The 26,544-nt window shown below is 33.9% G+C and overlaps 1 protein-coding gene across 2 annotated transcripts in view; it reads right to left on the minus strand.

Annotated features, from left to right (window-relative positions):
- Positions 1 to 26,544, minus strand: part of LOC150105844 (nucleosome assembly protein 1-like 1) — a 157,991-nt gene that overhangs the window by 66,554 nt on the left and 64,893 nt on the right. For both annotated transcript variants that reach the window (XM_090394373.1, XM_090394375.1), the window contains exons 5-8: positions 21,772 to 21,913; positions 17,765 to 17,857; positions 13,213 to 13,285; positions 1,395 to 1,465 (exon numbers count right to left, since the gene is read on the minus strand). In XM_090394373.1, coding sequence (XP_090250499.1) covers positions 1,395 to 1,465; positions 13,213 to 13,285; positions 17,765 to 17,857; positions 21,772 to 21,913 — 379 coding nt within the window. The remainder of the gene's footprint in view (positions 1 to 1,394; positions 1,466 to 13,212; positions 13,286 to 17,764; positions 17,858 to 21,771; positions 21,914 to 26,544) is intronic.

Consider the following 26,544-nt stretch of genomic DNA (forward strand, 5'->3'; position numbering starts at 1 on the left):
GTCATGTGCACTTAATCACCGCCAATTTAAGGAGTATTTGGCAGACCTATTTTCAGATTATGAAGATGTGTCTTATTGTGAAGTGAGGTGGTTGAGTAAAGGTAAAATGTTAAAACAATTTTATGATCTAAGACAAGACATTGTAGATCATATGGACATAAAAGGAAACACGATTAACAAAGTAAAAGATGAGTGGGTGTGTGATTTAGCATTCCATGTAGATGTCATCAGATACCTTAAATTGCAAAAACAATGACAATTGGTTCATGAACTGCATGGATATGTAAACTTTTTTGTAATAAACTAAGATTGTTGGAAAGTCAGATAAGAGCTGAAAATTGTTATCCTTTTCCTACTCTAGCAACTCATAAAAATATCCCTTATAATTGTTATGGAGATGAACTGAAGGCACTAATAGAACAATTTGATACAAGGTTTGCCAACTTCAAAAACAAAGGCTCCACATTCGCTCATTCGATGGATGCTGATGTAAAAAATGTGCCAGATGGAACTTATTGAGCTTCAGGTGGATTTAGTGCAAAAATTGCAATTTAACAACATTGCTTTGACAGATTTTTATAAATGTTATTTGGTGGAAGAAAAATATACAAATTTATGCATCTTTTCAAGAGAAATCATTTGTCTTTTCGGCAGCACGTATATGTGTGAACAGTTTTTTTCGAGGATGAAATACAATAAATCAAAAATTCTATGCGATTATCCTTAAGTAATATTAACGTCAATATTGATAGTCTCGTAGTTGAAGTACAAGGCCAATCTTCACATTAAATTGTTATGTCGTTCATTATATTATAAAATTTATGTAGAGCTTTATACCAAAGCATTATATTATAAATAAATGAAATATGAAGTAGCAACTTGTTTTAATTCATTTAATATTAATTTATTTTAGTTAATAATTTGGTCTCCGAACTAGGAAAGGTTGCCCATGCCTGATATAAATCAAGGTTTGACTTTGGTGAGTCAATTCAGGGTACATTGTTGCAAACATCCTGTTCTCATTCTGGAGAGATGAGAATCCTTAAAAGACTTCAGTCACCAAGAAAGAACTTGCTCATGGAGCAGCTTTAAAAAAAGAAAAAGAATAGAAATAAATGTGCAAGTTAATTGATTTTGTAGTTTGGAGAATGGCAGAGTCAACAAGTTAAGTGTCAAATATATCATATGAGCAATAAAACATTTGGAAATATGATTACCAGAAATAAAATCTTTAAAACATCCTTTAAATACTGATAACTCAAATATCTGATTGTTCTGGCGGGAGAGTTACATACAGTAGACAATTTTTCAAATGATCTGGAAGTTGAGAATTTAGTCATATCATTTATGTCATTCTGTAACCATTAAAAATACCTGAATAATGAACAACTTACCTGGATCATTTCAGCCATCATATCAACATTCTTTAATGCTATTAGCCAAAAATTTGGAATACCTTTAACATCTATAAAAATAAAGCACACAATGAACACAAATACATAAAATGTTGTACAAAAAGCATCAACATAATCAGCTTAACTTAATGCATTACCATTATCCTTATTAAAGTACTATAGTATTTAGTTGAAATTAACTTCATACTGTACATCATATTTTATATAAATTCAATGATGAATTATGAAATTTTTATTACTATTATCTTCAAAATAAGTCATTAAGACTTATAAAATTCATGCTCATTTGCTTTGTGGTGCATTAACATCTATGGCTATAATGTGTCATGACTATAACATGTTAAAAGGTAAAAAAAAAAAACAACTAATATCTATATATAAGGAAACAATCTAAAATTGATACCTGGTTTAAAAGTTAACAATAGTGCATTAAATGCAGTTCTAAGATGTTATATATTTGTATAAAGATTAATTCTTGTAAAAATTAATGTGTAAAAATAAAACAGGATATCATCAAATTTCTGACATGTACCCTCAATGGGTGTACACGATATGGTAGCATGACATCATTACTAACTTCCCATCAACAATTTTCCTCCAAATCAATCTGTCGAGACACAAATCAGATTTTATATTGGTCTTCTAAGGCAATTTTAATGTAATCAATCCACCTACAACTTGGTCTTCCTCTGGGTCTTTTTACTGTCAACTAGGCTTTTGTTTTCCTAATCTTTCCTCTCCCTATGAATGTGTTAGGTGAGATTAGCTCAGCTAACACATTCCTGGATTCTAACCATGTTAAGTTCTTTCCTAATATCCTCATTAATAGGATATTGCCATTGATGTCATCTGTTCACACCCCTAATCTTTCTCAGGACTCCCTGTGGTCTTTGGTCAAGTGTTTTATTTCTAACCCAGCTCTCAGATGAATAAGTTAAAATTGGTTTGAACATTGCCTTGTAAACAGCTACGTTAGTGTTTTGATTAATTTCTCTTATTCCATATCAATTTCTTCAGTTGATTTCCTACCACAGTGTTGCTGATTCTATTGTCTATTTCTATATTTAGTTTACTATCGTCACTAAAAATTCCATCAAGTAGCTGAAATGTTCACTTGTTCCATAGGTTCTCCATTCACAATGCAGTTGATATTTTCAATTCTTCTGCCTATTTTCATTGTCTTTGGATTGCCAATTTACATACCAAATTTATCACAACAATTATTCAATTTATGTGGGTGGTCTGAAAAGTTCTTGGCCTAACAATGAAAACATTTATAATTTCAAAATTATTTTTATTTTCAACATAATTTCCCTTAATACATTTATTCTATCTATGCTCCAGCGCCAGCTGCAATTACCCCTTGATTTGAAGAAAAACACAGACCAATGAGAAAGAGTTAGTTTGGGGAAGAGACAGAAGTCAGAGGGAGCCAAATCTGGGGAATAAGGTGGATGTTCCAACAATTCATAGCGCAGATCCCTAATTTTCCCATCGCCAAAACACGTTTGTGGTCAGATGCATTATCCGTGAAAGATGATTTTTTTTCTTCTTCTGCGAATTGGGTCTTTTTTCATGAATTTTTTCGTCAAGTCTGGTTAAAAGATCGGAATAATATATCCCGGTTATTGTTTTACCCTTTTCGAGATAATTAATAAACAAATTGCCTTTAGCACCCCCAAAACACCAATGCCATGACCCTTCCTGATTGAACCGACTTTGTCTTCTTTGGGACTGAACAATCGGCTTTTGTCCACTGCTTTGACTGCTGTGTAATGGCGAATCCAAATCTCATCCATAGTAATAAATCGACCCACAAAATCAGTTTTATTCTTGTTAAAATGCTCCTAGCACTGTTAAGAAATTTTCATGCAAGTGAGTTTTTGATCTGCTGTGAACAATCTTGTGCAAAGCTTTTTCATTTGCAATTCTTCATGCAAAATATATCCTACACATTATTAAATTTCATGCACTTTGACTTGCCAGTCATCCAATACCATACTGTGCACTTGATCAATGATTTCTGGTGTTATTCATTTTTGGACGTCCTTCACGTGGATCATCTTCCAAGCTGGTGCAGCCATGTTTAAACTCGGCAACCCATTTCTTAACTGTTGAAAATGAAGGAGAAGAGTGTCCGTAAACTTTTATGAACTTGGAATGAATTTCTTTTGGCTTAAATCTTCTTTTACAAAGAATTTTATAACTGCATGATACTCAATTTTATCCATTCCAAGGGATACAGAGATCACTTTTGCTTGAGGCAGCTGTATAAATCAAATTATATGATAGAATGGACTTGCAATTTCACATGAATGCGTATGACACATGTACCAACTTATGGAAAAAAGAGTGCCAATAGCGTTTCCATCTATGGTCGAGGCCGAAAACTTTTCAGACCAACCTTGTAGTCAGGGGATCTTGCCGGCTTGTAGCGGATTTATTTAAAAGTATAACATCATCTGCATAAAGTAAAGAGCAGGTATTAACATCTCCAATTTTGATATCAGGCTTAACACTGATTTTTCATCATAACATGATTCATATAGATAGTGAATAACAGAGGGGATAATGAACGCCCGTGTTTGACACCAGATTTAATATCAAACCATCTTCCTGTACTTCCTTCGATTCTAACTGCTGACTAACAATTCAAATAAAGACTAAGTATCGCTTGATATAATTCCCCATAGACACCACACAACTGTAGCATTTTAAATAGCTTCTCTCTTGGCACCTTCTCGTATGCCTTTTCCAGATGTACAAAACTTAAATACAAATCTTTGTTATATTCCCATGATATTTCTCAACTATCTGTCATAAAGTGAAGTGAAGATCTGATCCTGATAGCCTCTATTTTGCCTGAATCCAATTTTGTTCTTCACCAAGCTTTTCTTCCACAATTCTTCTCAACCGTTTCTAAAGTATACTCGCATAGATCCTGCCAGGAACACTCAGTAGGGAAATAATTCTCTGTAATTCTCACATTCAGTTTTATTTCCCTTTTTATATATGGGTACTATGAGAGCTCTACTCCAATCATCTGGAATTCGCCCTGTGTCCAGGGCTTCTGAACTATGCAGTACAGCCACTGTAAGACTTTTATACCTCCATACTTCAGCATTTCTGGTCAAATATCATCTACTCCTGCTGCCTTTCTACATTTCAGGCTTTTGATGGCTTTTTCTATTTCAAATATAAATGTGTATTCCTGATTGCATGTCTGTTGAGTGTTTTTTTTTTTTTTTTTTTTTTTTTTTTGTTACCACTGTGCAGTCACTGCTTATTTCGTTTAGCAATTTTTCAAAGTAATTACTCCACACATTAAGGATATCTTTTTCTCCAGTTTTGTAACCTTTATCATCGCTAATTCCTTTCAACACTCTTTCCTCCATTTCTGAGCTTTTTGAACAGCCTCCAGAATATTTTGCCACCTTCCTGATATTTATTTTCCATGTTCTTACGAAAGTTTTCCCATGGCTTTTGTTTAGCTAGTTTTACACAATGTTTAGCTTTCTTACATTTGGCTCTGTATTGTCTATGAACACAAGCTGCCGTATGCCAGAAACTTTCAATATGCATTCTTCTTTTCCTTAACTGCCGCTTTAACTTCCTGTGGCCACAATGGGGATCTGATTTTTCTATCCTTGCAGACAACCTCACCACATGCCTCTCTGGCTGAATCAATGTTTTTTTCAATGCTTGCCAATGAATCTCCAAGGTTTTGGTTCCTTTTCTCAAACTTTCATTTTTTCTTGAATAATGTTTGTTTGTGAGAGAGAGAGAGAGAGAGAGAGATAATCTGCTGAATGTGTAGCTCAGGTAGACTGCTAATTAATATAATAGGAACCGTCAATTAACATACATATGACGTTTAATACAGTATCACTTCCATGCAGGCTATCAATCCTCCCTCAACAGAAAGAATATTGCGCAAGGCAATTATGACCTATGCAAAGCAGAGCAAGAACTTCCTCTCCAAGCGCTATGTGCAAACTAGACTGCCACTGTACATTCAGTATAAATCTTGTATGGTTTATTCTCTCTCTCTCTCTCTATTCTGTGTTTGCAAATGGGATATATTGATATCTTAAATAAAAAGCTAACTTAGGCTACAGTGATTGACAACCTTGCTTCCCTTCATCCCAATGACTCAGAATCCAACATACAGATAGAACTTCTTTATCTGATTAAGTATACATTGGAGTGAGGAGAGCATGTAGTTGGCATACCAGATCTAAAGAGAGCATCTTGAATACAAGAAGTCTCTGTATAAATAACGCACCTTTAGCAGTTTCAATTTTGCATAATTTAATGCAAATTCTACTGCATGCAGCTCAGCAGTATAGATGTCACATTCTCATCGGATCTAATCACATATGCTGTCTGGAAAGACTGATGAATTTCGCTAGAGAACAAGTTTCAGCTGTCTGTATACATACAAAAAATTGGTATTCTTAATGCACTTTCTTCATAGTGATCTACAATAAATGAATAACAGTAAACCTGATTTTTCATAAAGCTATCTTCCAGTACCTGTTTCAATTCTAATTTGTGACTTAATACTCATAGAATATCTACTGCTTGATATGTTCTCTTTACATAATTGTAGTGTTTTGAAAAGATTTTTTTGGCATCTTCTCACGTGCCTTATCTACACCTACAAAACGTATCCTTGTACTTCACAATGACTATTTGGCCTAAATCCCTTGTTCTGCTCAAATTTCCCTTCCACAATTCTTGTCTCTCAATAAGAAGGCTTGCATAAATCTTACCAGAAACTCAGTAAGGAAATTTCTTATTTTCACATTGCTTTGTTTTCCTTTTTACAGATGGATATCATGAGAGTTGTACTTGAATGAGATGTTAGTCCTTCTGGATTATGCAATAGCAATTGTGTGATCAATTTCCTGCTATGTATCTCCAAGGGGCATTCAGGTTACTATGACAGCACTACATGATTAAGTTCACAGTATTATTGATCTCCTATCATCAATCAATTTTTCTCCAAATTAGTTGATTACTTCTGAATACTCCAATATTGCCATGTGTAACATTTCGCACTTCTAAGGTGCTTCTGAATGAATCAATCCACATAGACCTTCTCTGCCATCTTGGCATCAAACACCTGTTTTGTTAACCTTTCCTAACCCATTGTATTTAAGAGGCCATGCTACCTTAGATTAGCTCTGCTCACACATTCTTGAATGCTAATAATGTTAAGTTGATTACTTATATCTTCATTTTTAACAGGATTCTGATACTGATGCCATCAGTTCAGTAACCTAATTTTTATCAAACCCTCATATCAGTTAGTCTTGTCTTTGATCAAGTGCTTTATTTCTAACTCAATTCTCTGATCCATAACTTAAAACTGGTTTGAGCACTTGTGTATACTGCTAGTTTGGTGATTTGGCTAATTTCTCTTATTCCATAAAAATTTATTCTGCTGGCTATCCACCATACCAGCTTTGCTTATTCTGGTTATTTCAGGATTTAACTTGCCATCTTACTAAACACTGAGCAACTATAAAACTTCCACATTTCAGCTTTTCTGATCAAATATATCTATCTGGAAAAACATCTATTCTAGTTGCCTTTCCACAACTGCATTCCTCTTGAATACTTTTATCACCATGCTGTTGCTTACCTATTTCATTTAATAATCTTTTGAAGTAATTAATAAAAAATATCTAGGTATATTCAGTTTTATGCCATCTTTATCAATCAACTCTTTCCTTCATTTCCTTTTTGAATTACCTCCAGCACATTTTGCCATTTTCCCAATACTTTATTTTCTATATTCTTATGAGTCTTACTATGACTAGTTTAACTATTTACACATAGCTTAGCTCTTTTATCTCTCTCTGAATTGGTAGAGCATCTATCAAGATGCATCTATTAAGAACTTTTGGGATACTTTCTTCTTTTCCATAACTGCATCTAATTTCTTGAACCTACCATGTTCTGATTTGTTATCCTTGCTGTATCAATATTTTCTTCAGCTTGCCAATGAGTCTCCAATCCAAGACGTGTTCCATGTCTTTAAACTCATTTTTCTTGAAAATTTTAGTTTGCAGCCGACCAAATTTTGCACAACAGAACCGACTCCTACCCTATGTCGCCTACACACACACACACACACACACACACACACACACACACACACACACACACACACACACACACACACACTCCACTGGAATCTATCCCACAAACTGGAAATTGGCCTATATTCAAACCCATTCCCAAGAAGGGGGACAAGTTACTGCTGTCCAGCTACTGCCCTATCTTGCTTACCTCAGTTCCATCAAAAGTAATGGAAAAAATCATCAATTCCCAACTCCTACACTACCTTGAAGACATTCACTTAATATACGACCACTAGTATGGATTCTGTCACTGCTGATCAACAGGAGATCTGCTCACATATGTCATCCATCTCTGGACAAATGCCATGGAGAAGTTTGGTGAATCTCAACTGGTTGCACTTGATATCTCTAAAGCCTTTAACCAGGTCTGGCACAAAGGTTTACCAAACAAGCTACCATCATTTGTTCTGACCAGGACTTCTGTAGTTGGATTGCCAACTTTGTCTGGATGCATACTGTGTGATGGTGGATGGCTCCATTTCCTCACCATTCAATTAATGCTGGGGTTCCACAAGGTTCTGTCCTCTCACCAACTCTCTTCCTGCTATATATCAATGAACCTACTTCAGTTGACCTCCAACCCAATACAGTTGTGCAGACAACAGCACATTACGCTCCTCGCTTTTCATTTGATAAATCTTACCCTACACAACTCACCTCAACTGCCACCACCCTCAATTCCGATCTCAGAGCCATCCTACAATGAGGCACGGATAACCTCATCAATTTCAATGCTAATAAAATCCAGTTCTGCCCTATTTCCCATAAAAAGGAACCATTTTTTCCCAGAATCCTTTTTGACAATACCTAAATTTCCAGACAGTTTGAGATCTCTCTTTTTGGAATTACCCTCATCAAACCTCTACTGGCATAAACACATCACAACCATTGCATCCTCAGCCTCAAAAAATCTAGGATCTCTCTCTTTCGCTCAAGATGTTACTTCACCCCGAACAGCTATTAACATTATATTATACAAATCACAAATCTGCCCAGCTATTGAATACTGCTCCCACATATGGGGTGGGGACCCCTAAAAGCTCCTTCAAAATGTTTGACTCGATACAAAGGACAGCAATTACTTATTAATGACCCATCTCTTACCAACTCTTACCCCCCCCCCCCCCACACACACACTTTCACACAAATGTTTGGTGTCTGCAACATGTATATTCTACAAATATTTCCATGGGAAATGCTCATCTGAAATATCAATAATTACTCCACTCAGTACTAAGGTCATTGGAACACATGCAGCTGCTGCTCAACATCCCTTCACAGTACACCTAGAAACAAACAGAACAGTTTGTTTTCCTTCTCCTTTATCCCTGCAACTGCTGCACTGTGGAACAGTCTCCCCCCCTGCTGTGTTTTCCAAGGAATACAATTTACATTAATTTAAATCAAATGTAAACAAGTTCCTCATCTCACAACCTACTACCCATACAAGGTACTATAGGTTGATCAATTGCTTGTCTATGGGCACAATATAAAAAAAAAACCTCTGAAAGCTGCTCATTTGATTCCTTGCTTACTTTCCAATATATTAATTTTTTATCCTCATCACTGTCATGTCATTTCTGACATGTACCCTTAAGGTATCTGCAGGTATGATGGTACTGTTAATAATTGGTGGATTTTTATATTGAGGAGATATACATATATATTATCTTAATATTTATCCTTCCATAGAGAATGATCTCTGTTTCTAACAATTATTTTTTTAAAATTCCAAGTGTACATATGTTATTATATGCACAAGGGTTCACTCCAATTGGTGCAATCTTAACTCTTTCTTTCAGAATCCAAATAATCACTGACTCAAGACCAAAATAAACACATTTAATATAACAAAAACAATATATATATACACTTCAAACAAATATTACATAACTACAAATTAATTAGATCCAAGGCCTTTTAAAAATAAACTTACACTTAAGACTAGACTAAACACTTTGTTTGCACAATCACAAAATGTTCATAGCCAGTTTCTTTCTCTGTCAAGGCCCTTTTCAATAGATATGACTATTCTTCATTTTTACAGGATCCTTTCTCATCATTTATGTAACACACATTAATTCTTCCTGACTTAATTCTTTCTCTTTTCTTCAGTAGAAATAGTAGTCAGATCTGGCGTCCTTAATACAGATGAAACTTCCTAATCAGTTTTCTCGAACATTCCTTTAGAACATAAATAGCAAATTCTTCTTTTATTCACTAAATGCTTATTGACAGTCTTAACTGTTCCAATTAAAAAACTTACAGCTCTACGATTCCCTTTTCAGAATCTACTATAAATCTTTCAATTAGTGTTTCCTCCAGTATTCCTTTTAAAACTATTTATAGCAATATTTCCCTTTTATTTATCCACATACTTATTCCACATTAAAACTTAATAGTTCCACGATTCCTTTTTCGGAATATACTATTAATTTTCCTCCGAATGTCACTTAAAAAACTTAAGTTCCTTCCGAACCTAAATGTCTGCCAGCATGTGTTCTAAATTCCTTCCGAACGCTCTCTTGTTTACAGCCGTTACTCAGATACCGAACACTTTCTTGTCAGCTGTCAATCACTCATCAACCTTCTCCGCGAGCATGCGCACTCCTTGGCAAGCGAGCAACTAAGTACTGTATAATGGCTGATACGTTGTCTCTGTTAGCGACAAGAGAATGTCCTCATAAAACACAAAACTTAATATTTCAAACCATAATAAAGTTGTTTAAAGTAACAAAACAACTTCCATAACGGGCACATCGCAAGTGCCAACAATGCATGTTATGAAAACAAAACTAATAAACATACTAACATAAACAACATGTAAAAATTATTCAGAATTTTAATTATGATTAATTTTTTATCCTCATCACTGTCATGTACCCTTAAGGTATCTGCAGGTATGATGGTACCACGTGAAAACGTTACATCATTACTAACTTCCTACTGACAATTTTTCTCCAAATTAATCTATTAGTTGTCAAGACTAACATTAAATCTTATCTTTTGTCTTCTAAGGCACTTTTTACTGTATCAATCTGCCTAGATTGCACTCTTCCTCTGGGTCTTTTTCCTGCCATCCCTGCAAAGAACATTTGTTTTACTAACCTTTCCTCTCCCCAATTTCCTGAGATTAGCTCTGAGATCTGCTAACATTTTCCTGAATGCTAACAGTGTCAAGTTCTTTCTTAATATCCTCATTTTTAACATAACACTGTCACTGATGCCATCTGTTCATTTCCCTAATATTTCAAAACTCCCGTGTCTGATCTTTAGTTGTTTATTTCCTTAGTTGTTTATTAAGTGTTTATTTCTAACCCAGCTCTTGGTATTCACAAGTTAAAATTAGTTTCAACTGTTTTGTGCACAGTTAGTTTAGTGTTTTGGCTAATTTTTCTCTTATTCCATATAAAATTTATTCAGTTGACTTCCTACCATACCAGCTTTACTGAGTCTGCCGACTATTTTCAAATTTACTTTGCCATTTTCACTAAAAATTGTAGCCTAAATATTTGAAATGTTTTGCTTGTGCTATGGGTTCTCCATTCAAGATGCAGTTGATATTTTCAATGTTTCTGCCTATTTTCATACAAAATTTATTACAACAGATATTCAATTTAGTCATATAATATTTCAAGTATAACATGTGCATCAAGTAAAGACTCTAGATTAACACCACTTTCTTTCATAACGTGATATAGATGAAAAAGTGGAGATTATGTACTCCCTTGTCTCAACTGATTTAAAACCAAACTATCTTGCTATATCTCCTTCAATTCTAACTGCTGACTTACAATATAGATTAAGTATTTACCAAATATACATTAAGTATTGCTTGATATAATTCCATTTATATCATATAATTGTAATGCTTTGAAAAGACAGCTTTTCTCTGTCATATGCCTTTTCCAAAATGTACAAAATTTAAATATAAATCTTTGTAATATTCCCATGATTTCTCAAGTATGCCTTAAAGTTCAAAACTGACAACCTCTATTTGGCCCAAATCCAAATTGTTCTTCTAGCTTCTCTTCCACAATTTTTCTTAGTTCTTCAAGTAAACTTGCATAAATCTTACCAGGAACACTCAGCAAGGAAATTCCTCTAATTCTTACATCGAGTTTTATTTACTTTTTATAGATGGTACTGTGAGAGATCTACTCCAATCATCTTGAATCCAACCCTCTAACCAGGCTTTCTGAATAATGCAATACAGACAATGCAAAACTTTTATACCCCTATATTTGAGCATTTCTGGTCAGATATCTATTCCAGCTGTTTCTTTGTTTGATGGACTTTTTCTACTTCAAGTATTGATATGTATTCCTGATTTCATCCCTGTTAAGTGTTTTTTACCATCATGCTGTCATTGCTCATTTCATTTAGCAATCATTCAATGTAATTTCTTCACATATCTAGAATATTTTCAGTTTGCATGTCACCTTTATCATCTAATCTTTTATAGTATTCTTTTCTCCATTTCTAAGCTTTTTCAACAGCCTCGAAAATATTTTATATTACTGATATTTATTTTCTATGTTCTTATCAAAGTCTTCCCATGATTTGCTTAGCTACTTTTACAGTGCTTCACTTTCTTACATTTTTCTCTGTATTCTCTAGGACCACAAGCTGACTTACTTGCCAAGAGCTGATACATTTTTCTTAACTGCCTCTAACTTCATGAGTCCACCATGGAATTCTGATTCTATCCTTGCAGACAACTTTACTACATGCCTCTCTACCTGAATCAATGTTTTCTTCAGTTGGCTACTGAATCCGCAAGGTTTTCTTCTTGTTCAAACTTTTTTTTTTTTTTTTAATATTTATGTATTTGGGTCTGCAGTTCACCTCTGAAAGCTGCTAACTTTTGATTTGTTTAAAACTTTTTTACACTCTTCTTTTCAATAAAATTCATTTTATCCTGCTCAACACTAAATGGTGATCACTTCTTATTTCAAATTCTCTGCATACTTTGTCTTCAAACAGTGGCAAAACAATTAATGAGGCTATTTCTTGAATCTTCTTCTTTCCACATGAATTTGTACACATTTTCATGTTTGGAAAGTGGTATTAGTTATTATAATTTATAGTCTAACCAAGTGGAAAAAACTTCCAACATCTTTCTCTAATCCAGAATAATTTAATAATAAGGTGTGACACCTTTTTGGCAACTGGCAGGTGGAAATATGAATTCTGCATTGCTTCAACCTTGGTATCACCTCTGGGTTTGGCTCCAACTGAAGAGACCCTAATAAAGGTTGAAACTAGTGTGGGTAGTGACCCTTCCCATAATGCACAACATCATACATGTCCACAAGGAGATGTGCTTTGCATTATGGGATACTAAGGAAAGTGATGAGAACTTAGTCCACCTTTGCCAAGAGTTGCTCAGTCCTGAAGATACTTCATGTGCGAACTGTTACTTACACTTGGATAAAGGATTAAACTAAATATATAATTTATCATCTAACCAAGTGGGGAAAAAACTTTCAACATTAAGTACTACCACAGTATCTGCCATGTGCTCTGAGAGTACATATCAGAAATTTGACAATCATGCATTCCTTATTTCCACTAAATGTTAAAAGAAATTAAGTCAAAAGTATTCCGATACATTACATTTAAGAAGAAAATTTCAAAATTACCTTCTGGGGACATGTCTTTATTTTCATTCTCTTCATATTCATTAGATTCTACCTTAATTTTTTTTACACCTTCCTAGAAATGACAAATATTCAAAACTTATGAAAACAAAACATGAATTTAGTTCCTTTAACACTAAAATAGAGAAATACAAGATGAATCATATCAGAAAATGAACATATTTCTTAAAAAGATAAGAAGTGTTTATTATTAAAGGCCTTATTAAACAATCAAGGTCAACAGTAATTACTTTGGTTTTTAATCTCAAAGTAATAATAATACCAAAAAAATATAATTATTAAGACCCATTACAGAAGAGGCCTTTAAAGGATCCAACAAGAACTAAAACAGTAATAGATAACAAGATCTTAGAACAGGTGAATTCATTTAACTACCTAGGATGTATGATCATATATGAATATGAAAAAGATATAAACGTAAAAATTGCAAAATATTTAAAAATAACAGGTGTAATTAAATCTATATTTAAATCAAACCTAGTTCAGAAACAAACCAGACTAAAAGTATACAATACATTAGCCCTACCAGCCTTAATGTATGGAAGCAAAATCTGAACAATAAAACAAAAAGACATCAAATTCCTGCCATGTACCCTCAAGGGGTGTACAGGATATGATAGTAATACATGAAAAAATTACATAATTACTAACTTCCTATCTACAATTTTCCTCCAAATCACTCTGTTACTTGTCAAAACTCCAACATTATCAGATCTTATATTTCTATCGTCTAAGGCACTTTGTACCGTATCAATCCACCTATATCTTGGCCTTCCTCTGGGTCGTTTTCCTGCCAACCTGGCAGAGAACACTTGTTTTGCTAATATTTCTTCGCCCATTCTGTTTAAGTGATAATACCACCTGAGATCAGCTCTGCTAACGCATTCCTGGATGTTGACAATGTCAAGTTCTTTCCTAATATCCTCATTTATAATATGATATTGCCATTGATGTCATCTGTTCACGCCTATAATCTTTCTCAGGCCTTTCATATCTGTGGTCTCTAGTCTTTGATCAAGTGTTTACTTCTAACCCAGCTCTCAGATCCGTAAGTTAAAACTGGTTTGAACACTGTCTTGTATATATCTAATTTAGTGTTCTGGTTAATTTCTCTCTTATTCCATATGAATTTATTAAATTGACTTCCTACCATACCAGCTTTGCTTATTCTGTTGTCTATTTCTATATTTAATTTACCATCTTCAGTAAAAATCGTGCCAAAGTAGCTGAAATATTTCACTTGTTCCACAGGTTCTCCATTCACAAGACAGTTGACATTTTCAATCATTCTGCCTATTTTCATTGTCTTTGTCTTTTTATTGCTGACCTTCATACTATATCTATTACAACAGCTATACAATTTAGTCAGAGAATCTTGCAGACTTGTAGCGGATTTATTTAGAAGTATAACATCATCTGCATAAAGCAAGGAGCTGACATTAACATCTCCAAATTCGATATCATGTTTAATACCACTTTCCTTCATAATGTGATCCATATATATAATGAATAACAGAGGGTATAATGTACATCCTTGTCTCACACCAGATTTAACATTAAACCATCTTCCTGTACTTCCTTCAATTCTAACTGCTGACTTACAACTCAAATAAAGACTAAGTATTGCTTGATATAATGCCTCATTGACACCATATAACTGTAGCGTATTGAATAGCTTCTCTCATGGCACCTTGTCATATGCCTTTTCCAAATCGACAAAACTTAAATACAGATCTCTGTTATATTCCCATGCTTTCTCGACTATTTGTCGTAAAGTGAAGATCTGATCCTGACAGCCTCTATTTGGCCTGAATCCAGCTTGTTCTTCACCAAGCTTTTCTTCCACAATTCTTCTCAACCGTTTCTCAAATATACTTGCATAGATCTTGCCAGGAACACTCAGTAGGGAAATACCTCTGTAATTCTCACATTCAGTTTTATTTCCCTTTTTATATATGGGTACAATGAGAGCTCTACTCCAATCATCAGGAATTCGTCCCTCTGTCCAGGCTTTCTGAACTATGCAGTGCAGCCTCTGTATGACTTTTATATCACCATACTTCAGCATTTCTGGTCGAATATCATCTACTCCTGCTGCCTTTCACATTTCAAGCTTTTGATGGCTTTTTCTACTTCAAGTATGGATATGTATTCCTGACTGCATGCTTGATCAGTGTTTTTTTACCACTGTGCTATCATCACTGCTTGTTTCATTCATCAGTTTTTCAAAGTAATTACTCCATACTTCAAGGATATCTTTTTCTCCTATTTTCATGTCACCTTTATCATCTTTAACTCTTTTTACAGCACTCTTTCCTCCATTCCTAAGCTTCTTCAACAACCTCCAGAATATTTTGCCACCTTCTTGATATTTATTTTCTATATTCTTGCCAAAGTCCTTCCATGACTTTTGCTTAGCCAGTTTTACACGCCGTTTAGCATTCTTGCATTTGTCTCTGTATTCTCTAAGAGCACAAGCTGACTTATTTGGCAGGAACTTTTGATATGCTTTCTTCTTTTCCTTCACTGTCTCTTTAATTTCCTGTGTCCACCAGGGAGTTCTGATTTTTTTTATCCTTGCAGACAACCTCACCACATTCCTCTTTGGCAGAGTCAATCAATGTTTTTTTCAGAGTTTGCCACTGAATCTCCACGGTTTGATTCCTGTTGTCAAACTCTTTCATTTTTTCTTCAATAATCTTTGTGTATTTTAGTCTACAGTTCACATCTGAGAGCTGCTCAACTTTTATTCGCTTTAAAACTTTCTTACATGTTATTCTTTTCAATATGAAATTCAATTTTATCCTGCACAAGACTAAATGGTGAGCGCTTCCAATTTCAAATCCTCTGTACACTCTGGTGTCCTGCACCAGGGAGAGAACATCACTATCAACAATAACATAATCAATGAGACTTTTCTCCTAGCCTCTTCTCTCCATGTGAATTTGTGCACATTTTTATGTTGGAACATGGTGTTAGTAATAACCAGTCCATGTTCTGAGCAGAAATCCAACAGATATTTGCCATTATTATTAGCTTTGCTCTTTTCTCCAAATTTTCCCAAAATATTTTTATATGTCTCACAATCATTTCCTACTCTCTTGATTAGATCCCCAACAAGGACAAACTTTTCCTTTTTCATTGTGTCAGTTGCTTTTTCTAAAGCCTCAAAAAATTACTCCACTTCTACCTTAGTAGAACCTTCTGTGGGACCACAGGCACAAATAAGTCTCATTGTCCATTTCCCCATTCTCATATTTGCCCACATTACTCTACTTGAGACTGATTGCCATTCAAGAATATTAGCCTCGTATTTTGTGTTGAATACTATGGCTACTCCTTTTCCTTGATTGTCATTTCCTGAATATAACATTTTCAATTTATTGCTCAGAAAGTTTCCACCAGTTTTGGTCTTTTTTTTGTTTCAGTCACCCCTATTATGTCGATATGGTACTTATCTAATTCCTCAGCTAGCTCCATTTCTTTGCCATTCAGGCTTCTTACGTTGATAGTACCGATCTTTAACTCTGGTGATCTTGAGTTTGGGTTTGTTTTCAGATCTGTTCCAGTAGCTGACTTTTCGCTGTTTGCCCTGGTGAAACCAACGGGGGTCTTATTTAACCGGACGATGCCCCAGCTGGCATGAAATTTTGTCATGTCGTGCCATCATTTTTATTTTGGTTTAACCAATAAGAATACAATTTGGTCGGCTAAATACCAAATTGCCAGCCCATCCTCGTTCGTTCAGTATCCAGGTAGATACCCAACGGGGTGCGCCACGAGAAGGTGAGGATTGGACATTAGGTCAGAAGCCCTGGTCAGTTCTCCGCATTCCTTTAAAGGCTATGTGGAGGTCTTCTCCGTTCAGTTTTGACCCTTAAGCACCCCTGTTGACTCAGGAAAAAAACTATAAAGGGAACTTGAAATAGGAAGTGATCACAATTTATTGTGAAGCAGAATAAAAATGAACTTCATATTGAAAAGGAAATTAAGTACCAACTTTTAAAAAGAATTCAGCAAGCTGTATGCTCAAATATACAAATACTACTCAAGAAAAAAAAATGAATGTTTGAAAACAGGAACCGTTTTAGACTAAGTGGCAGACTGAAGTAAATGAATCAGCCAGAGGTGCAGTGAAGTTGAAGGAAAGAAAAATAAGTTAGCTGATTGCATATGGAAGTGGCATAGGTTTTTCCAAAAGTGTTTTTCTCCCCTTTCCACAAGTCAGACAAACTGGTCAGAATACATGCAAATGATAGTCATAATAATAATCAGGTCAACAAAAATATGCTCACCTATGGCAAGTAGCTACGAATCAGACAAAACCATTTTTTTTTTTATTTTGTAAGTTATTTATAAAAAAATAACTCAAAATAAAATAACCAATCAAAAAAATTCATAATGTCAAATTCTACCTTTTATACTCCTTCCCTTTTTTTTATACCCAACATTCATTTGACATAACAGAAAATGTGCAAAAATGTTATATCAAATCTACTGAAAGATGAAAACTACCCAAAATAAAAATACTCACGATTACTTCATCAGCTTCATCTTTTTCATCATCTGAAGGAAAATCGCATTCTTCATCTGTTGGTTCAACTTTTGATGAAGTTATTAAATGCCTCTGCAACAACAAAAAGTAAAAGATTGCAACATGTGTATTTTAGTTTATCTTAAGACAATAATAAATTGTTATAAAAAATTCTAGAAACATGACCAAAAAAAATTTTATACTGATTTTCTCCCAAATCGAACACTTTCACAAGTAATTCTACCAAAGTGTTTACTCATGCATGACAGGTAAAGTCAGTCGCTCAAATAGAAGATTGTAAACATATTACACATTAGTACCATGGGTCCTAGATCTGGTGTCTAAACAGTCTAAACAATGTAATGCTTATAACCAAACAGATAATTTATGTGAAATTATTTAATAGTAAAATTTTTACCCATGTAAATAAGTCATGTAAATGGTCAGTATAAAAAAAATGGAATGAAAAATTACTACTACTTTTTTTCTAAAGCTTTGATGAATTTAAAATGTTATTCTGTTCAATTTTTTGTGTTGATGAATATGATAAATGGAAGTTGTTAATTTCAGTCATCCATTTTAGAAATGGATATTTACATTTCTATTTTAAAAGGCTAGACATGGTACTTTTATTTCCAAGCCACTTCAATCTCCAAAGAGGAGTGATGTTCTCATATAAAGCAGCAAAATCACCTAAAAACATTAACAAGCATCTGTGACACAGAGGAATTCAAACTGGGGCATGTACGATATTTACTCAGCTAGTCATGCAGTTTAGTAACTGGTTACATGTGGCCACTTGATAACATTTGACAGATTTAGGTTTAAGGTTCATTTTCTGTACATGAAAAATTCTTAAACCCTGCTGACAGGGTTCAAGAATCCTTAATGTTTTAAAGACTACCGTTAAAACTTTATCCCCCCCCAAGGCCCAATCCATCAAGTTATTTTACCAAAGACAAGCTATTTTATCAAAAATAGCTTGTCTGTGAATGGAGATTCACAGACAAGCTATTTTTCCTCGGGTCGAAAACTTTTACACTCTACATAATGTATTTCAAGTATATGTAAGTAGAACTTCTGGTAGATGAAAATAGCTAGTCATTATTGGTGGTATTTTATTTTTGACTTTAAAAGTGTTTGTATAATTATGATAATTATTATTACGTAATAGTTTCAAAAGCATTCTACGTTCATGGCAGAGATGCATTTGAGAAAAATGGCAGTCAAGACTTATTTGATATTTAAATGATATTGATATGCATGATTTAGTACAATACAATGTATGTTTAACGATTGCTGAGAGGGAACGGTTTGTAGTAAGAGAATGAAAGTGGAGTGTGTATCAAACATTTCATGATCGAATAAAAGTAGTGTTAAGAGACGTAAAACAAAGTGAATGAGGTGTGAGGACTAGAATTTCTGCTTGGAGAGTGGAAAATGGGTGAATAGGTTGACAAGTGTTTGGGTGCCTTGACTGTCAATGAGTTCAAAGTGAAGTATGACATTACACAAATGTTGCATAGTGTTGGAATAATGTTTATGGCCTTCCTTTAAGTCTAAGGACTCCATGGAGTCAGATTGTAATTTTTCTATCCCTGAAACATGACAGCCTTCCAGAATGGAAGACTGTCATGACAGCATGGAACTCAATTTGAGGGCAAATATGCCGAAAACTGTCTCATTGCCCATCATTCTTCACTCTTTTCAAACAGTTGGCCAACAGCATAAGCTGTTAGCACAACCCACTGAATTTAATCAGAGATTAAACTTCATTTTGCATTCCTCTTAATGTTATGCTTAAATGACCAGACAGTATCAAGTAAGTTGACTTTAGAAATTAATGCTCTGACAGAGCAATTAATTTTATCTATACAACCTATGTCTGTTACTGACACCCTTAACCCACCAACTAGAAAAGACCTTGAGTTTAATTCTCATGACCAGAAGACAGAAGACCAGAACAATCCCTTTCTTTTTGGAAAGTGTGTTCTTAATATCTTTTACCATTATATTCCTTTCTTCTACTATACGAGAGCAGTCTGAAAAGTTCTTGGCCTCAACCATAGATTGCAACACTATTGACACATTTTTTTTTCTAAGTTGGTACATCTGTCATAAGCATCCATGTGATATTGCAAATCATTCTATCAAGTAGTTTGTTTTATACAGCTGTCTCAAGCAAAAGTGTTGTCTATATCACTTGAAATGGATAAAAGGGAGTATCATGGGGTTATAAAATTCTTTGTAAAAGAAGATTTAACTGCAAAAGAAATTCACTCGAAGTTCATAAAAGTATATGGGCACTCTTCTTCATTTTTGACAATTAAGAAATGGGCTGTCGAGTTTAAACATGGCCATACCAGCTTGGAAGATGATCCACGTGAAGGACGTCCAAAAGGTGTAACAACATCAGAAATCATTGATCGGGTGCGCGATATGGTATTGGATGACTGGTGAGTCAAAGTGCATGAAATTGCTGAGACTATAGGCATTTCTAAACAACGTGTAGGATATATTTTGCATGAAGAATTGCAAATGAAAAAGCTTTGCACAAGATGGGTGCTGCAATTGCTCACAGCAGATCAAAAATGCACTTGCATGAAAATCTCTGAACAGTGCTTGGAGTGTTTTAACAAGAATAAAACTAATTTTGTGGGTCGATTTATTACTATGGATGAGATTTGGATTCACAATTACACACCAGAATCCAAACAGCAGTCAAAACAATGAACAAAAGCAGATTGTTCAGTGCCAAAGAAGACAAAGTTGGTTCAGGAAAGGCCATGGCATTAGTGTTTTGGGATGCTACAGGCATTTTGTTTATTAATTATCTTGAAAAGGGTAAAACAATAACTGGGAATATTATTCCGATCATTTAACCAGACTAGATAAAAAAACCCAGTTTCGCAGAAGAAAAAATTATCTTTCATCAGGACAATGCACCTACCCATGCGTGTTTTGGCAATGGGAAAATTAAGGGATCTGCACTATGAATTGTTGAAACATCCACTCTATTCCCAGGATTTGGCTACCTCGGACTTCTATCTCTTCCCAAAAATAACTCTTCCTCACTGGTCAGAATTTTTCTTCAAATCAAGAGGTGATTGCAGCTGTATAGGGGTATTTTGCAGATCTTACCGAGTACCACTACAGGGATAGGATAATGGCACTGGAGCATTGCTGGAATAAATGAATAGTCTTAAGAAAGATTATGTTGAAAAATTAAAATAATTTTGAAATTATAAATTCTTTTTTTCATTGTTAAGCCAAGAACTTTTCAGACCACCCTTGTAAAATTCTTCTAATATTTCCTTGCTTGCTTGTACTTTATTTCATCAGCCATTTATCTTAGTTGATCCTAATTCAAAACACTTAATTTATATAATTAAGTACTTTTCAACATCCCGGTTAGCCAAGTGGCTATGCACTTTGAAACCACATGCTTGGGAAAGAAGTGTCCTGGGTTCAATTCCCGTCTGACGTTAGGAGCTTTCTCAGACATAGCAAGTTAGCCGATCTTGAGCATGGACTCTAGGGTTTTTCTCCCCAATTTATCTGGGGGTTTTCATCCCGCAAGTAGGCAAATCGGCCTTGAGAACTTAAAGCTTCTAGACATAAGGCTAATCGCCTTATCCTTGTGTACAGTTGGAGTTAAATGAATAGAAAAACCCTCGACACCGCAACGTAAAAAGAGGGAAGAAGAATATACTTTTCAACCTTTCCACAAATAATCCCAAAGGAAGACGGTTTATAAAAATTTTAATTAGCATCTATATACATTTTTACTTCCTTCAAGTTTATCTTTTTCTATTTCTTATTAATAAGAACACCAACACAAATGAAAATCACTAAAAACTGAGCGACCAGGTTAGGGCTATTAAAAAAAGGGGGGAGCAGTCTTGCATTTATGGTGTAAAAAATATCATGGCTAACATGATATATGGCATGACTAGTCTTTCAAGCAACTTAAATTTTGTTTGTATTTATAAATAAAATTATATTACCTTCTCAAACAGAGGTGCATAAAGTTGTGCATATTTGCATTCTAGCTCATGAATTTCTTCATAAAATTTAGCTTCCAGAAATGAATACTCCTGCTGAAGTTTTTTTAATGCTTTGACTCTCCTCTTAACTGGTTTTGGTAAGCTGGAAAACAAAATGCAAGCTGTAGCAGTTAAATAACTAAGAAAACTTAAAATATTACTATTTTTCAGACATAATGCAGGCAGTTTTTTTCTAGTAGCAATTCAAAATGAAAAGGATATGAACAGAAAACAAAACTATTTACTGATATTTTTACTTGATAATGTTTTTGAAATAAAAAGCATAAACACAGAGATTATTAAGATTACTTGTACAATAAATTTATTTTACAATTATATCAAAAAAATGAGTAAAATGCATACAATAATTTTTAATGAAGATTTTTAGTAATTCTTAACTTTTATATAGCAAATATCCCCCCCCCCCACCTCAAAAATTTAAAGAGGCAGTCAAGGAAAAGAAAGAATATCTAAAGTAAGCAAAGCACTCTGTAAAACTAGTTGAACAAAGGTCATGGGAAGACTGAGTAAGAGTGCATAAAATAAATCAGGAAAATAACAAAATATTCTGGAGGCTACTGGAAAAGCTTAGAAATGGAGAAAAGGGCACTGTTAAACAGAATCAGATGACAAAGGTGACACGAAAACTGATGTCTAGAATAATTACTTTGAAAGCTCACTAAATGAAAGTGTCAGCATGATTGTAGAAAACACTCAACAGGAATGCAATCAGGAACTATATATCCATACTTGAAATAGAAAACATCAAAAATTTGAAATGTGGAAAGGCAACTGGCAAAGATGATATTCAACCAGAAATGCTCCACATAAGTTTTACAGTGGCCACACTGCATAACTCAGGTTTGGTTATAGGCTTGAATTCCAAATGATTGGAATGGAACTCTCATAATACCCATCTAAAAAAGGGAAATAAAAGAATGAAAATTACAGAGATATTTCTCCACTGAGTGTTCCTGGTAAGATTCATGCAAGCATATCTGAGAACTAAGAAAAAGGGTGGAACAGAAACATGAAGAAGGTGGATTCAGGCAAAATTGAGGTCATCAGGATCAGATTTTCACTTTAAGACAAATAATTGAAAAATCATGAGAATATAACAAGGATCTGTATAGATGTGGAAAAGGCATATGAGAAGGTGACAAGAGGAAATCTATTCAAAATTGTTTTATGATGTAAATGGGACATTATATCAAGCTATTTAAGCTGTAAGTCAGCGGTTAGAATTGCAGGAGGAACAAGACAGTTTGAAGTTAAATCAGGTGTGCAACAAGGGTGCACATCTGTTATTCGTTATTTATATGGATCACATTATGAAGGAAAGTGGTATTAAACTTGATATCAAAATTGGTGGTCAATCTTAGCTCTTTACTTTATGCAGACGATGTTATAAATCAGCAATAAAACGACAATGAAAATAGACAGAAACATTGAAAACATCCTGATTGGTAAAACATTTCAGCTCTTTAGTCACAACATTTAGAAAAGATGGCAAATTAAATATGGAAATAAACAGAATTAAAGCTCATATAGTAGAAATTCAGCTTAAATAAGAGAGAGATTAGTCAAAACACTAACGTTTCTAAAAGACTGTCTTCAAACTAGTTTTAACTTATGGATCTGAGAGCTAGGTTAGAAATAAAACACTTGATCAAAGATTGGAGACCACTGGTATGAGAGTTCTGAGAAAGATTAATGAGTGAACAAATGGCATCAGTGCCAGTATATTAAAAACATGGATATTAGGCAAGAACCTTCCATTGTTAGGTTTTGAGGCATGTGTCAACAGAGCTAATCTTAGATGATCACTTAAACAGAATGGGAGAAAAAAAAGACAGGAAGACCAGAATAAAAAGTGCATTAAAAGACAAAAATATAAGATTTGTATTCTTGAGAGAGAGAAGATTAATTTAGAGAAAAATTTTTAATTAGAAGTTAGTAATGATGTAACTTTATTTATGTAACTTCCTGAACACTCCCATGAGGATACATGTCATGAATTTGATGACTATATCTTAACATTTAATGAACATATTTCACCATAAAGAAGTTTATTTACGTGCTAGGTAAATATAAAAAATTACTGAATATTATAAATTCCGAAATGTACCACATCTGTATGTCGCACCTCACTGATAATGAAGGCACTAGTATACTGTACCATAACAAGAAAAAGCACTAGTATAAGTATTTCACCCAACACTACAGAACAGACTGCTTACTATGCAATTCAAACTTCTCATAGCTAATTCCTTAGTATCTTAACTGCCTTTCAAAAAAAAAAAAGGCAATAACTAAAAATACATTAAGCAAGACAATATTTCCTGAAATAACCAAACAGAAGAGAAAAAGATGTGTGTTGGGGGAGAATATTCTTTTAATGCTATAGAGAGGTAGAATGCATAAAGTGAAAAATAAACTATTCTATAAATCTAATTAGATAGTAACAGTTTATTTCATTTTCTAGAATGAGTTCTAGGAATATTAGTACAACATTAATTTCACAAGTTTTCTATTAGCATTAAATGGTTTATCCTATTATTTCGCAATTTCCTTTTCCCAAATTTACCCAATTACTTGTTAAGACTCACGATTATCGTAACTTGGGTTAATCAAGTTCTACAGTAGAGAACACTACCCTGAAATAATAATGAAAGCATTATTATTTTTTTTTTAAACATGAGTCCCACCCATGAAGGAATGTAAACCCATAGCACATTAGTATTGTGGGTAAGGTTAAGGCTCGTTTTTTCCTCTTGCTTTTATTATTTTGGATATAATGCAGAAACCATCCCCTAGAGACCTAACATGGAACTATTTTCAGGCCTCCTAGTAAGTAGTAGCATCGGTCTCCCAAGTAGTGAAATTCATCCATGTAAAATCAACTACAAACATCCATGCTGATGTCAAGATTAAGCTGTAGCCAGTTGGTCAGAGAGCAGATATGCTATCAAGTTTCCTTATCCCTTCCCTAACAACTATTTGGTTTCTAATACCATCTCCCGCATCCGTATTAAAATTTATTTTAATATGACAGACCACTCACTATAACTAACATGTAGGAACAACAGGAAGTTTGTTATAGTGAACAGTTTGCTACAGTGGATTTCTTTTAGCACAGTACTGTTCAATTTGTTATAGCAAATGGCTTTGCTATAGTGGAAGTCAAGTGTATGCCACTTTAACTTTGGCTAATAATTTCACTCAAAACAACTGTTACTAGATGTTATTACTAGTATTTATTAAAGAAGTGACATGTGCACATAAGAAACAGTAATATCCCTTATTTTTAACATCGGGTTAAATACCATTTTCCTTAAAAATATGATTACGAATTATAAGCAATAGTAGAGAATGTGTTTAGCCATGCTAAAGCCAAATTCAACATCAGTCTACTTTTCAACAAATAAGCTGTTGGTTCAAATCTCACTAGAGGCATGTTTTTTATTTTTGTTATTCTTAACAAAGAGGTGGTACATGAAGTTCACTGCCCAGTGTGATACCACCACCCTGCTTGATGAAAGGCTGGAAAGTTTCATGTTTAGTCTCTGGAACACAATTTCCTTCTTATCTAACTCTTACCCACAAAAATACATGATAGTACACTCTAAAGAAACACATGCAATTCTCACACACAATCATTCCGACAACAATTTTTATTTACATATGGGCATGATGTTAACATTCCATATAGTTTAACAGTTTCAGAAAGTTTTTCTTCTGGCAATTTATGAATTCTTTTTTTCTCAACATATAAATTTAAAAACAGCAATCCAATTATACTCTGCTGATTTCTCAAATAGTTAACAAGCACAGTGTGAAAGTCATAACATTGAAAGTAAAAATGGCAAACCTTTTCTAGTTTTCAAACTTAAAAGATGATATTCCATAGGAATCCTATTGAAAATTATCTTAATACCAACATGAAAAATTTTAGTGCTTGCCTTGCTTCATTAGATAAAGATTTTTGGAATGAATGTTTAATAGCATCTAACGAAATAAGTGTCAATTATGAATTTCAGCTATGGTAACTGTTTGGCATCAAAAAGTGCATTTCTTCAAATGTGATTCCCATTCACAAAATTGGAAACCTACTATTAGTAACCAATGTAAACTAAGGATTTTTTTTTTTTTTTTTTTTTTTTTTTTTTTTTTTATTACATGCATACTCTACTCTGCTCCAGAAATCAAAAGAGCTTCCAATAAGAAGAGTAGTGCCAATGAAAATCATCTACCAAGGTCAACATTCATGACCATAATGAGATTTGAGACTGCATGCTGATATAAAAATTAGCTTCGGAAAATATCAATTGTGGTAATTATGTACTAACAAAATTTTTACATCTCCACTTTATGATTTATTCTTGACTACTTAGTTGAGTGTTTTCTTTCATTAATTTGTGTAGTTACAATAATATACTATAAGTATATTATTGTAGTTTAGTTATGGGTGAATTTAATTACAGCATTTAATAACATAATTGCAGAAATATTAGTTTTAATAATCTTAAGAATAGTAGTACTGAAAATTCATTACAACGGAGCAGTGTCAAAAGCTCAAGTTAAAGTAGCTACTACTGAGGAAAACAAGGTTATGCAAAGTAGCAAAGGAGTGGAAATCTATGCTTTGGGTTTGGATCTTTTGAGTATATCTGGGGAGAGAAAAGAGGAAGTTCAACAAGGCATTTAAACAGATCGCATATCTAATTATATGAA

Source organism: Typopeltis vanoorti, chromosome 6 (genome assembly GCF_054136105.1).
Source record: "Typopeltis vanoorti isolate ZY-2024b chromosome 6, IOZ_Tvanoo_1.0, whole genome shotgun sequence".
Taxonomy (NCBI): Eukaryota; Metazoa; Arthropoda; class Arachnida; order Uropygi; family Thelyphonidae; genus Typopeltis; species Typopeltis vanoorti.